At 38.8% G+C, this 13323-nt stretch overlaps 2 protein-coding genes across 3 annotated transcripts in view; one reads left to right on the top strand and one right to left on the bottom strand.

Annotated features, from left to right (window-relative positions):
• cdc73 (cell division cycle 73, Paf1/RNA polymerase II complex component, homolog (S. cerevisiae)) overlaps positions 1–13323 on the top strand; it is a 269047-nt gene that overhangs the window by 76773 nt on the left and 178951 nt on the right. The window lies entirely within an intron of this gene.
• On the bottom strand, positions 3050–11792 carry LOC144597931 (beta-1,3-galactosyltransferase 2-like). Of its 2 annotated transcripts, XM_078407747.1 has the most exons (3): positions 11197–11792; positions 8218–8403; positions 3050–5822 (listed from the first exon to the last, which is right to left on the bottom strand). In XM_078407747.1, the coding sequence occupies exon 3, from the start codon at positions 5483–5485 to the stop codon at positions 4211–4213; it is 1275 nt and encodes a 424-aa protein (XP_078263873.1). In that variant the 5' UTR covers positions 5486–5822; positions 8218–8403; positions 11197–11792; the 3' UTR covers positions 3050–4210. The 2 variants fall into 2 exon arrangements, with proteins under 2 accessions (XP_078263873.1, XP_078263872.1); XM_078407746.1 differs by lacking the exon at positions 8218–8403.

The following is a 13323-nucleotide window of genomic DNA, read 5'->3' as shown; positions in this document are numbered from 1 at the left end:
AGGTGACGTTTCATGTCAGAGGGTCTGAAGGATGGTCCTACCTCATAATGTCTCCTATCCATGTTCTCCAGATGTGTTGCCTGACCGTCTAAATGCACTGGGTTTATTTATTTGCATTTCAGTCAGATGTTTCAATGGTTCAATGGTTCTTTATTGTCACGAATGCACAGCACAGCGAAATTCTTTTGCACCACCCACAAACGCACAGTCGCCATATTTTGGCGGCAGCTACAAACAAAAAGTAGAAAGTCCGGCCCACATGCTGGAAGTACTGGAGCGCCCCGAACCAGGTAAGCCCCAAGCTGCTGCAGGCCCGTGACCTGACCCGACTGCCTCTGTGCCGTGAGGGGTGCCTCCTGCAGCCGACCTTGAAGGCACTGGAGACAATACCCTGGTCCCTCTCCTACCGGTGGTCTACTCCTTGTGTCTGTTGCCGCCAGCAACACCCTCCTCAACTCTCCGGTCGGTCTTCGAGACCGAGCTTCCTCCTGCAGGCAGTGGCCCGCAGTTACATTTTAATGACATTGAGAGTTATTTACTTCAGCAAAAACGGCTGAACATAAAACTAATGTAAATTTCTTCAGTGCCACCACCAGGTACCCTATTAAGAAATATAATAGGTTTTACCCCAAATTATAAACACTCCAGTTTATTGAAGCTTCTATTTAGCTTTTTAATGCATGCTTATACCATTTTTAATAGAAGTCTGACATAACAAGCTATTTAGCACCTTCAATCATTATGATTAATTAAATGTAGATGAGACTACACTCTGGGTCAGACTTCCTGCATAGTTACCAAATTTAACTGCACTGAGAACAGGTTGATGAAGCATTATCTAGGAAATAGCTTAAACATTTGTAGCCGGCATTGTGTAAATGTCTGTCGTAAGGCACACTTTATTATAAATCATTGAATATTGGAAGTAAGTGCAAATTGTGCTGAATGATCTTTCCCCGTTCCTGCTGGACCATATTGTTCTCCAGTCTTGTATAATTTAGGTTTCAATTGTCCACATTGACTCTTAATCACAAAGTCCATTTACGAGCATTATTCACTGGACCGAGAATGAATGATATACAGAGGGATTATGGGCCAAATGCAGCCAAATCCGACTCGTCCAGAATGCAATCTTGGTCAGCAAAGACACGATTAGGCCAAAGGTGTAGGAAAAAACTGCAGCTGACAGAGGGTGGTGAGTGCCTGGAATGCACTTCCAGAAGTAGTGGTTGAAGCAGACACGTTAGTGGCATTTAAAATACTTTTTTGGATAGGCACATGGATATGAAGGGATGTGGGTTATGTTCAAGTTGGGAAGTGATGGTCTTGGCATTGTGTTTGGTGCACATTGTGGGCCGATCGGACCTTTTTTTGTGTTCTATTGTTCTATGTTCTATGAATCAAATCTCTTACCAGAGGGGAGATGAAGCCTTTCTTACATAATCTGTCTATCTTGCATTATGCAGCTCCTTCTGCAGGTGTGCTTGTTTAAATTAGTAATGTTGTTAATTCATCCTTTCCTATTCCGCAGCTGCAGTGGTGACATCATGTGGAAATGTTTTACTTGTTTTGCTATGTTTGCTGATGATACCTAGCCTTATCTGCAGTTAGTAGAGTCATCGTCTTATAACACCAGAACTCCGGTTCGACCACGACCTTGGGTGCGGTCTGTGTGGAGTTTGCTTATTCTCCCTGTGACCACACGGGTGTCCTCTGATGACTTTGGTTTCCTCCCACATCTCAAAAACCCAGTGGGCCACTATTTTTGGGATACGGATAGATTATAATCTGTTTCCGTGCTTTATCTTCCGAGGAGTCTTAACTAGGATTGGAAGAGTGCAGGTAACTGAGAATTGTCAGATGAGGCTGGAGAAATGATCGAGAGGCTTTTGGCACGTTGGCCTTTATCAATCAGAGAATTGAGTATAGAAGTTAGGAGGTCATGTTACAGTTGTGCAAGCCAATGGTGAGGCCAGATACTGGAGTATTGTGTTCAGTTTTGGTTGCCCTGTTTTAGGAAAGATTTTGTTAAGCTGGAAAGGGTTTAGAGAAGATTTACGAGGTTTCTGGCAGGACTCAAGGGCTTGAGCTATGGGGAGAGGTTGGGCAGGCTAGGACTTTATTCCTTGGAGCGCAGGAGGATGAGGGAGATCTTAGAGAGATGTGTAAGATTATAAGAGGAATAGATAGGGTAAAAAATGCACAGAGTCTTTTACACAGTGTAGGGGAAACAAGAACCAGGGGAGGATTTGAGGCCAGACTGGAATATTCTTCTGGGCAATGGTTATTCTTGTGGATGGGTTTGGGAACAGAAGGAGATTTGTAATGGAAGCTAGAAAGGTCTGAAGAAGGGTCCTGGCCCAAAATGTCACCATGTCCTCTAGAGATGCTGCCTGATCTGGTGAGTTACTTGTGTTCCATCTGTAGTTCTTTCGGTCCAGGAAGATTAATGCTCAGTTCTGCATTTTGTAGTCTTTAAAGAATACCAAGATGATATTCTGTGCATCTTCAATTTATAAAATCCCAGGAATATTTTGAAGAAAATAGTAGTAAAATACTATTTTACATTCTTGTTGAATTGTTATTTTGCTCAGTTTTATACTCTATACTGGTCTGAAGCATTTATTATGAAGTTTGAATGTAGATTGAAGAGTTTTGGCAAAAAATAATTCATTTTGTGACTTGGGCATTTGGTAAAGAGCTTTGAATTATCAGTCGCTTAAACTGATTTGTTCACTGAGTTATTCAATGATTCACAGCATGGATTTCGCTTGGATCTCAAGTTTTAAAAGAAATGAAATATTCCATTATTCCAAACAGTAAAACATTTGGTGACGTTAATGGTATATTTTATATGGTGCCTCTTAATGAGTATAAACAATACTGGCTGAATATGTGAAAGGAAAACTGAAACCTAATCATATCTACGCAGGTGCCAAATTATTTTAATGACTTAAGTTTGATGTAGTGGAATATACCACAGACATCTCCCACAGGCACCTTGAAGCATTTTCAGTTTACGACACAAGGCATTTCAGTTGCATTCCAGAATTATTTTAATGGTGTCCATCAAACACAAGTTTTTCTTTCCAATAGTGATTTAGTAATCATCTCCAAGCCTTCAATTTAACCTTTGGAGCTGAACATTGATCTTGGTAAGTCACAGCAGATAAAACATAATAATGTACAACAGAGCCACTGGTACAAAAAGGAAACCAAGTGCCATAACTTGACAGCAAGATAGGAACATAGTCGACCTTCAAATTAAAGGCAAATTATTTAATAGTTGCAATAATAAAGCTCCATTAGTCCCTGCACAAATTTTCTTCACAAACGAAAGGAGATATTGCACACCACAAAGAGGGATGGGTTAAATATTTAAAAAATAACTAGACAAGGTTAAAAATGGGAGTTTTGCATTTCTTCTGGCAGTCAAAATAGGCAAGTTTGAGGTCAGAAATAATATACTGGAATGTTCAAACGAACACAAATATCGTTGTTTGCATGTGATCCAGATAAGTAAAATAACTTCCCCACTTTTTATAAAAAGAAAGGGTCTTCTATTCAATCTAATTGTTTCTCCCTTTGGCATTGGGTGCTTTTCATCAACAATCTAAGGGTAGAAAGAGTTGATCTTAACAGAATTGATACAGTTCCATTCATAAAGTAACCTCTAGTTCTATTCATTTTTGCTTTGTTTCTGCACTCTAGTCCAAATGGATTGGGAAATTAATTTTTCAGGTCCCTTTTCAATTAAAAGGCACAATATCTTTGAAGTGTGCAGACATTGTTCTTGAAAATGTGGTTTCATTATAGTTTACACTTCCAACAAAATTCATTAACTAGTTTCCCAGGTAGACGCAAACTTGAACAGTGAGCAAACAAAATTTGGAGCTGCTGCCTAGTTGAAGTTTGGATATTTTCCATACTTCTATGCAGATCACTGCTGTGCATTGCCTAAAATAAATTAACATTTACATATACATTCAATCAACTGAGAACTTCAAAAGCAGGTCAACCACAACATTTACTGTCCATTGTATGCTTGCGACTTTTTTACGGTTGACTTTTAAATGATGAATTTAATTTAAAATGCAAACTTTAAAGTTTGTTTTTACAGCATTGGAACATTGCATTGGCTTCAAACGATGTTTTTATACATGCTTGGATAATTCAGTGAAGATTGTGAATCTTGGATTTGGATTAGGCATCAGTGCATTTTCTTTGTGCGGATTCTACCATGTCCTCTGTGGCCTTTGTCTTTTGCCATACTGGCACAGGCATTGAGCTTGTTTTGCTGCAAGTGGTTCCAGTACTTGATTAATTCATTGGGTTGGAACTGATGGGAGGTAATTATATGACTGTATTTACAGCTGGAATAAGAAACACGCCAGTGATTGAAAAGGAATTCATTGGGTGGTGGCACAGGGTCAATTCTCAGTTTGGCAAGGCAGATACCGACGTAGACATCCTCTAAATGCAAACGCCTGATACTCAGAGAGACTCTGAAAATCTTTTTGGCTAGGTCCCCAGAGAAAACATAACCAGTCCCTGAGCAAAAGACCGGGTAACGCTCACTAGGGTAGAGCTCTGGAGGCATGTACCACTTGCTATCCTTGTTACGGTTTGGCGAATAGCCACGCATCAGATACCCAGTGAAATAGTTGTGTCGTGGTGGATGCAAAGGCTTCAGGAGTTTGTTTATTAAATACTCCGTGTTCACAAACATGTCACTATCTGTCTTCATGACGTACCGTACATGTGGGCAATATGTTGTGACCCAGTTCATTCCCATCAGAGTTTTAATCGTTAGATTGTAATATGTATCCAGAAAGTCTTGCTGAATAAGATCATGGTGCTGTTGGCTTTCTTCCAATAAAGCTTGCTGAAGGGTATCACTGGTCTTCCTAACGCCGAGGAGGAATAGATGTATCATACGTAATCCAGGAACATTGCTGTCATTTCCCCAGGTCTGTCTAATGGCATGTCTTGCTTCAGTTTGGTCAGGCTCCACTGCAATCAGCACGATTAGGAATGGGCTGTCCCCCTCACATTTGTGTGGTTCGTTAATGACATACTTGTAATGATGATGGGGATTATAGCCTGTTCTCTTTTCACTGTATGTGGTCCCATTGGCACCCAATATATCCCCTAATCCAGTTACATCGAGAAGCAAAAGTGCAGTGCTGTCATTCACTGTGTGGACCCTGTGCATTTGAGAATTTTCTTTCCCAACACTTCTTGTTGTGCTCTGGTTGGCAGTGCTTTTTGGTGACCTGATTCCCCTCATGGTGTGAGAAACGGAAAAACCGGTTTCTCGCGACCAAGCTTTGCTCGTGACCCAGTCGTGCTGATTGATGAGCAGAAACACAGTGAACAAAAACGCAAGGCATAAAAGTTCAATAATACGAGTCCGCAACGGAGACCGTTTAATGTTCCAGGTCATCTTCAATAAGCAGCAGTAGCGTCTTCTCCACTGAAGCATATTGTAGCAGGGCCCTCTGGAGCGACCAAATCCTTTACGGTGCTCGCCCTTGTTATGTTTCCTTACTTAGCATGATAGACGAAGATCTTCCTCATTAAAGTGCTCCAAGCACATGAGATATTTAGGTGGCTGTTTCGTCAGAAAGTACGTGGGACAATTGGCCTATTGTAGACCCTTTTCCTCTATCAGCTCATCAAAATGAGATCCGTTGATAAATAATCCATCTTTCTGAAAGTTAGAAGGTCCATGAAAGCAACACACCAATTGAAGTAGGTGCAGCTGGCATTTGACACCCAAATTTGTGGCGTCTTTGTTCTGGGTATTCCACAGAAGAAAGCTGCAATACAAAGAAAGGATTACATTTCTGTAGGAAGGAACTGCAGATGCTGGTTTCCACTGAAGATAGACACATCATGCTGGAGAAACTCAGCGTGACAGGCAGCATCTCTGGAGAGAAGGAATGGTTGACGTTTTAGATCGAGATCCTCCTTCAGACTTCTTGACCCGAAATGTCACCCATTCCTTCTCTTCAAGGATTACAATTGGTAGCTATGTTCATACATTGGATTCATCGCAGATCTTTCAACACATATGTATGTGACAAACATTATTTTCTTATCGTACGCCTTGAAATCTCTACTTGAGAACTATGCCGTTCAAAAACTGTATTTTCACTAAATTATAATTGACTATCTCCGCGTCAAGAATGGCTTGTGACATCTGCCATGCACCAAAAAGATCAGCTTTGTCATTGCTAATAAAATTATCATGTGCCACTCTCATTTCATAATTAATTAAAACACGCGACAGTTCAGTATTTGCAGGAACTTGCAGATAGTCTTTCAATACCTGTAGTGTGTTTTCATTTAAGTCATTTGCAGGGCTTAGCAGTCATCTTTCAGTGTTATGTTTTTGACACCAAACAGTGATTTTAATGCTATTATTGGTATCAAAACTGAGTATTGAATGAACTATTCCAGATTCTGGTAGGTTTATTTATTTAAAAAAATGAAGTTGGCTAAAGTTGATTTCATAATGTTTTCTGAAATCAATGGCACGCTATTCAATTGGAGGTTTTATGCAAAGATTGGTATATTTGGACATTAGATTTTCCCTTAAGATAGTTAACAATGGATTAAAAAATTGTATGGAAGTTTAGTTTTTTTAGTGTATGATAGAACTATCTGCATTCAACAACTAATTTACATGAATTGGATAATGGACGAAGTGATCGTTTCCTGCAGTTGTTTTAATTCTAGCAGTCCAATTAATAAAGATGATCGCGATACAATTTCTGCCTCTGTTGTAATTGTATGTGTGAAATTTAATGCATTTTATGCGAGTTCCGATCATGTTAATCAGCTTTGTTATCCCGTCTGTGCACTTGGCTTAATATAGCGAGATTGAGAAGGAAATATTTATTTTTAATAATGTATATTAAAGCAATCTGAATTGAGTATGTTAATAAATAGGTTAGCTCCAGATGTTGAGTGTTTTTTATGCTGGTCTATCAAAATTCAGGAACATGCATTGTATAGGCTTTCAATACCTGTAGACTGCCAAAGACTTAAGCATTTAGAATTTTATGATTTTGAATATTAAATATGGAATCATAATTAATGTTATTAAACCCACTCGAAGGATGCTCAGTTGAATATTTTCCAATGGAAGGTGGTCAGTGACTGCTGTTATATTGAAAATGGTCTGATATTTATTTCAGACTGCAATATGTTTTTGCATATTTTGAAAATTATTCAATTACCCTTTATATTTTAACATCCTGTACAAATTCCATCTGCCCAATCATTTATCACCATATAGTCGTAAAACACGTACATTTAAAAAAAATTGTGATTTGGATGTCTTTCATGTACTTTAAGTAGCAGTAAGAAATGGATGTCTGTCAGCTCTTGATCGGCATTGCATTGTAGTCGGCCATTTCAAGTAAATAAGTGGGCAGTTTAAAGTAATGAAACAACTCCTCTCAATCTTATAGAGTATAGATCCACATTTGGCTTCACAAGCTTTAGCTCTAAAGCAAAACCAAATTGAATTGGAGGTAATCCGAAATGTTCAGTGACCAAACAAATGGAGAATGCTCCATAGATTAATGACTTTAATCTTGTATTATTTAAAGTACAGTGACATAATTAAAGAAATGTCAAGTGAATGGATGATTGTTGTTAAGGTGCTTTGCCTGCTGTGGCAAGTATGCACGACATCTAATGATAAATAGAGCCATAAAATTTGATGACTTTTACAATAAATTATGGTGGGATTGATACAACATTTACTAACTCAATGTAACATTGCAATTCACTTATAATATGCATCAAATTATTAACACTTAATGTTTCAATGTGTGGAAATGAGCGTATTTAGTCCATTAGGCTCGAACGCTGAAAATCTTTCTCTTCTGTGCTTTAATATTGTTATATTGAAGTCACTCTCCTGCACGAAATTTCCTGATGTTATACATTTATTTTAATGTAATTGTGCTAAATTGTAATATGCAAAGCAGTGAAGGGTGCATTCACACACTTGAAACAACCGAGTGAAAGATATGCCTGTTAGGAAAGAAATTCAAATGAATCACTCAGCCCCTTTTTTTTTCTTGAAGTCGGCGATTTTGCTGCAACATCAGTACTAGTGCTGATCTAATCTATGTGGAAACAGAAGGAAAAGTTATACTTGATTGACCTCCACAGAAGTGCAAACCATGTAATACTTGCTTTCCAAGGCGGAAATCTGTTGCTCTTTATCCTTTCTGACACCAGCGTAGATTCACGATCTAAACCTGGTTGAATTTAATCAGAGACTCTTCTAGTTCCTGTGGTCCATGGACTTTACTCCAAGAAATTTGGCGGTTTTCAGTGTGGATATTTTCTAAAGTTCTTTTTCAATCGTTTCACAGATACCTTTTGGGATTTAAATCACACTGATTACTTGACTTTAATTTGTCTGCATTAGAGTGGATTTCAAATTATATTGACTCTATTAATTAAAACGTGTAAGTGACTGATAGCTGGATACCTGTCTTTCTTGATCAAGTATTCAGCAAACTTAAGACATATGCTTGGAATTATTCTCCCTTGTCTAAATACTTTCAGAATGTAGAAAATAGAGCACATGTATATTTTTTCTTTGTACATGGGTTTGTGAAAGATGGCCTACTCTCGTAGACTTATTTTGTGCAAAACATTACTGGAAGATGAATGACGATCAATATGTAGAACCTGACTTCGAATGAGTAAAGCATTTCAAACGTATTGACATTCTTGGAGTGAATATGAATTTGAAGACATTCTTAGATGGACACAAAATGCTGGAGTAACTCAGCGGGTTAGGCAGATCCCGGGAGAACTTGGATAGGTAACGTTTCAGGTTGGGGCCCTTCTTCAGACTGATTCCAATTAGTTACTCCAGCATTTTGTGGATGTCCAGCATCTGTAGTTCCTTGTTTCTATATTCTTGGATCGTCTAGCATGCCACTGTCAGGACCAGTTGAGTGAGACCTTTTCATGATTGCAGAAGAGGCCTTTCTGAATTGAGAAATAAGGAGTTTTTTAATGTGAAATCTAACGATGCCAGAGGGGCGAGCAACTTTTCTGTTCCTTATGTGTAGTTGCACAAGTGTGTGACTAAATTAACAGCCAGCATATGCCTTCCTGTGAAGAAACGCATTCAGCAAAGCAACAGATGGTGAATGAACAAAATATTAAAGAGATTTGTACATTTGAGGTTATTATACTTAAAAATGTTGGTAATTTTTTTAATGGTTGTCATCCTTGGCATTGTATGTTGACTGATTTTTTTTATTTGAGAGGTTTTTATGTGGTGGAACTTTTGTAATGGAATAACAATTTTTGTTCCCACACCATACAAGAAATTCAGTTGGCTGCTCTTGGTCAGTTTCCCATTTAAGGCTTTATTATTCTTTTTGTGTCTATATTCTTCAATGAACTTCAAATGTTACAGCCTTGGGGAATTCGTGGATAGTCTGTTGGGAAACAGCAATCACTTAATGGAACATTGAAAAATTGGAAGATGTCTTGAAGCCTGCAGATTTTTTCCAGAATTTTCTAAATAATTCATTTTTTTCTAAAATAAATATTACTTCACCAATGTCATAATATAATAGTCTGAGATAAAATAATTTCCTGTATTATTACAGATTAAAAATATTAAACTAGGAGGCCAGGAAGCGAGCGGGCAAGATCATCTCTGACCCCTCTCACCCTGGCCATAAACTCTTTGAAGCACTTCCCTCTGGAAGGCGACCGGAGTCAAAACTGCCACAGCCAGACATAAAAACAGCTTTTTTCCCACGAGCAGTAGCTTTACTCAACAACCAAAAGTCTGTCGCCTCATTTTGCTCTGGTATTTTATTTCATTCTTCACATGTTTAAGTTATAATGCTTTGTTCTTAATTGTTTACTGTATGTCGTGTTGTTACTTGCGAGCAAAGCACCAAGGCAAATTCCTTGTATGTATACATACTTGGCGAATAAAATTTATTCAATTCAATTCAATTTACAGTCGCAACTTGATGGCACATTCCCCGTTGCTAGAAATCCACAACATTGCTGGACACTAGATGGCAGTATACAGCGCACACAAGCGTTGTTTCCCAGTCACTACCACAATATTTGAAGTGTTTTATTTCCCTGTTTCACATAATACCAAGAAAGTTGGAAGCTTTTTTTTCAGCATCCTTTGAATCCTACCATGTTCTTAACAGTTTTTGATGTTCTTTTCAAATCAGACATTGAACTTGACTAGCCACGAATCGCACATTAAAGTCTGTAAATCTCTGGAGTTACTTATTAAATGTCATTACATTTTACTTAGAGGCATGTTCATTTGTGCCGCGGTGTTATTAGAATGTAACATTGCTATGGGAGCAGCAACTGCTTTTATATCTAAAGCTGCTTAATGATTCATTGCAGTCTGCTGATTGATGTTTGAGCCACGCACTGTCTGCAGTACAACGTTTAAATAAGATTTAACAGAGACCAGGGTTGCAAGTTGAGCATATTTAAAATGGAACTGCTGTGATATTTGTCATTTGTTGCTTTAATCCAGACCAAATGAAAGGTAATTTGATAAAACAAATTTATAAGTTTTAAATGGGCATAAATAAATGTGAGGATTGATGGTCAATTTTTATTTATTTCAGATTGGACTGTTTTGAATTGCAAATAGAAATTGGTGATTTTCTTTGCCGTATGTTTTAGTTTTGGTAGCTCACAGATTACAGAACATTATAAACTTACTGTGCTGTTCTGAAAGAAAACCATTTACTTAGCCTCTGTGGTCTAACCCCAATACGGAAATGAACCTTGATTGTGTGCCCTACTTTTGCTGTTTTAACAAATATAATTTGAGTTTTTTCCCATTTTTTATTTCTTTTCATGGCTGCCACTCGCGGGCATTATAGTTAAGCTAATTATTTATACTGGAAATACCTCTTGAATCGAAAACTACAATTATTCCGAGGCACCATCACTTCAAAACAAAAATTCCTGTACTGTTCTTTGAAGTTGCTGTCATCCATTTTCTTTAGACTGGAGATTACGAGAAACAATGAATTTAATCTGTTCATTTTTTCCATCACTACTCAAACGCATTACCCAGCACACGAACAATGGTTCCCTTGTTCTTGAGGCAACTCGAAAGCACAAGAATAGCATCAATAAGCTTTAACGTACCTTTCTTTATCGGGTCCTTTATGGGTAGAGATGCATACGTCGGCTGCGAGCATGCTTTTGGCTAACCATTATAGCAAGAGACTGCTGCTGAACATGGGCGTATATGGGCTCATTCGGCAGGTACTTAATTTTTACTTTTGTCTGCCCATCTGCCTGCTGATTCCTGCCCGTTGATTGCACAGAACTGCCTGCACAAAAGCACTCCTGATGACAGTTGCTCAACACAGTGGCCACGCTGGAGAGCCCATTGTCAGCTCTATAGTCAAGTGATGCAGTCCCGCAATCCTCAGCTGTTCTCCTGCTTGTTTGGATTTTATAGGCATCAGCAGCAGAAAGCAGTAGCCCTGCGTGTGGACAGATTCTCCGGCTGTACGCAGCATATTACTGAAGCCCCGTTCATTCCTTTAGGTTGCTAGGCTGCTGAGGCAAGACTGTGAGGCTGTGCTATTGCCGAGTGGGTTTGATTCTGTACTGCTTGCAGCCCTTGCAGCATAAATGCAAAGCAAGACGGGATCTGCTTTTGACAGACTGTCCTCTGATAGCAGTCTGAAACGTCAGTATACAGAAGACTCCCACGTGATCATTACTGTATTAATTCATTTTCCGTCTTCACTAACCGTGCTGCTGCAGGACTTCTGGTGTCGGATGAAGGAATCATACTGTACATGCATTTGTCATTGAATATTTATTCAGCAGGAAATGAACAGAGCAGTTCTTTATTTTACAGCCCTGCCCCTCATTAGCATTTTGTGAAAATAAAAATATCTTCAGCTTAACCTGTGCTTATTTTATGGGTTGCAATGACTTGTCTGTATAACCTCTTTTAAAGAAGATATGGTTTTAAACAGGGCATATTCAATGGGAGGGAGAAAAATCATCAGTCCATTCCCTACAATGTGTAACCCTTTCACAACTGAAAGATTTCAGGATATACCGAGATTAATTTTTGTAATTGCACAGCGATTATTTTTTCCCTCGTGGGTATTGAATTAGAATAAATGGAGAAAATAAAATGTAGACCACTGTAGGCATCTTTCTCCACAGATGCTGTTTGACCCACCAATTTATTGTCATGTGTCCCAGTTAGAACAATGAAATTGTTACTTGCAGCAGCACAGCAGAATCTGTAAAGAATATAATGAACGAGAAATAAAGTCCAGTGTGTGTATGTATGTATGTATGTATGTATGCACACGTAAAAAAACAAACCATAATGGTGCAAAATGTAGTTCAGAGCTTATTGGAGGTTCTAGTGTTTAGTAGTCTGATGGCTGGAGGGAAGAAGTGTAACGGGTCTTTGAGTGCTGGGCTCTTCCATTTCCCAAGCGACTGGGTAGACAAGTAGTTGCAGGACCGACAGATCTCTCTGGTGTGTATATCTCACGTACGAATGCTAATGAGCAGCAAGTCTACACTCTGTACACTGTTGGGCATATGTTGACTCTGAACCAGTTGACCATTTCCTCCATGGCTAAGTTGCTGCAGAACAGCCATTTTAACTGTGTCACTTTTAAAATCTTGTTGCTGATAAATCCAACAAATGGAAGAAAATTATGCATTGGGCTACAAAAGAGTGTGATTTTCTTTTTTGTGTTTTCTAAAATATTATACCATCAATTTTAATAGGTTTATAAATAAAGCTCAGCAGGTTAGGCAGCATCTCTGGAGAACATGATGTTCATGTTTCGAGGCGATGTTTTGGGTTGCACCCTTCTACAGAATAATTGCAGTGGTTGACACTGGCCTGAGATGAATAGACAAATGCGACACAAGGATAGAAGAGGTGTGAAAGAGGAAGGAGGAGGAAAGAATATAGGCGGAGGGGAAGGATGGAAATGGGTGCAAGTCTAGGTGGGGCACAGTGAAGAGGGGAGGAGGGGAGAGGTGGTGAAAAGGAAGGGGTAGATTGTAGGTTAGTTACATAAAATTTGAGAATTCGACCTTCAAAGCAGGTTGTAAGCTACCCCGGCAGAATGAGGTGTTACTGTTACGCTTCCATTTGTATTTGTAAGTTCGGTTTATGTGGTTCGGTCTGGTACTTGACAGAATTACTAATAGTTTTTCAATTAGTTACATTGAATTATCTAAGGACTTGCATTAAGATGTTGGGGGCACTAAGACGGTGAA

The sequence above is a fragment of the Rhinoraja longicauda genome, chromosome 11, assembly GCF_053455715.1.
Source record: "Rhinoraja longicauda isolate Sanriku21f chromosome 11, sRhiLon1.1, whole genome shotgun sequence".
NCBI lineage: Eukaryota > Metazoa > Chordata > Chondrichthyes > Rajiformes > Arhynchobatidae > Rhinoraja > Rhinoraja longicauda.
This window is presented reverse-complemented; position numbering and strand designations above follow the sequence as displayed.

What these genes read in the sequence shown, in the direction of transcription:
- LOC144597931 (XM_078407747.1), bottom strand. Translation starts at nt 5,485, where the DNA reads ATGCTTCAGTGGAGAAGACGCTACTGCTGCTTATTGAAGATGACCTGG.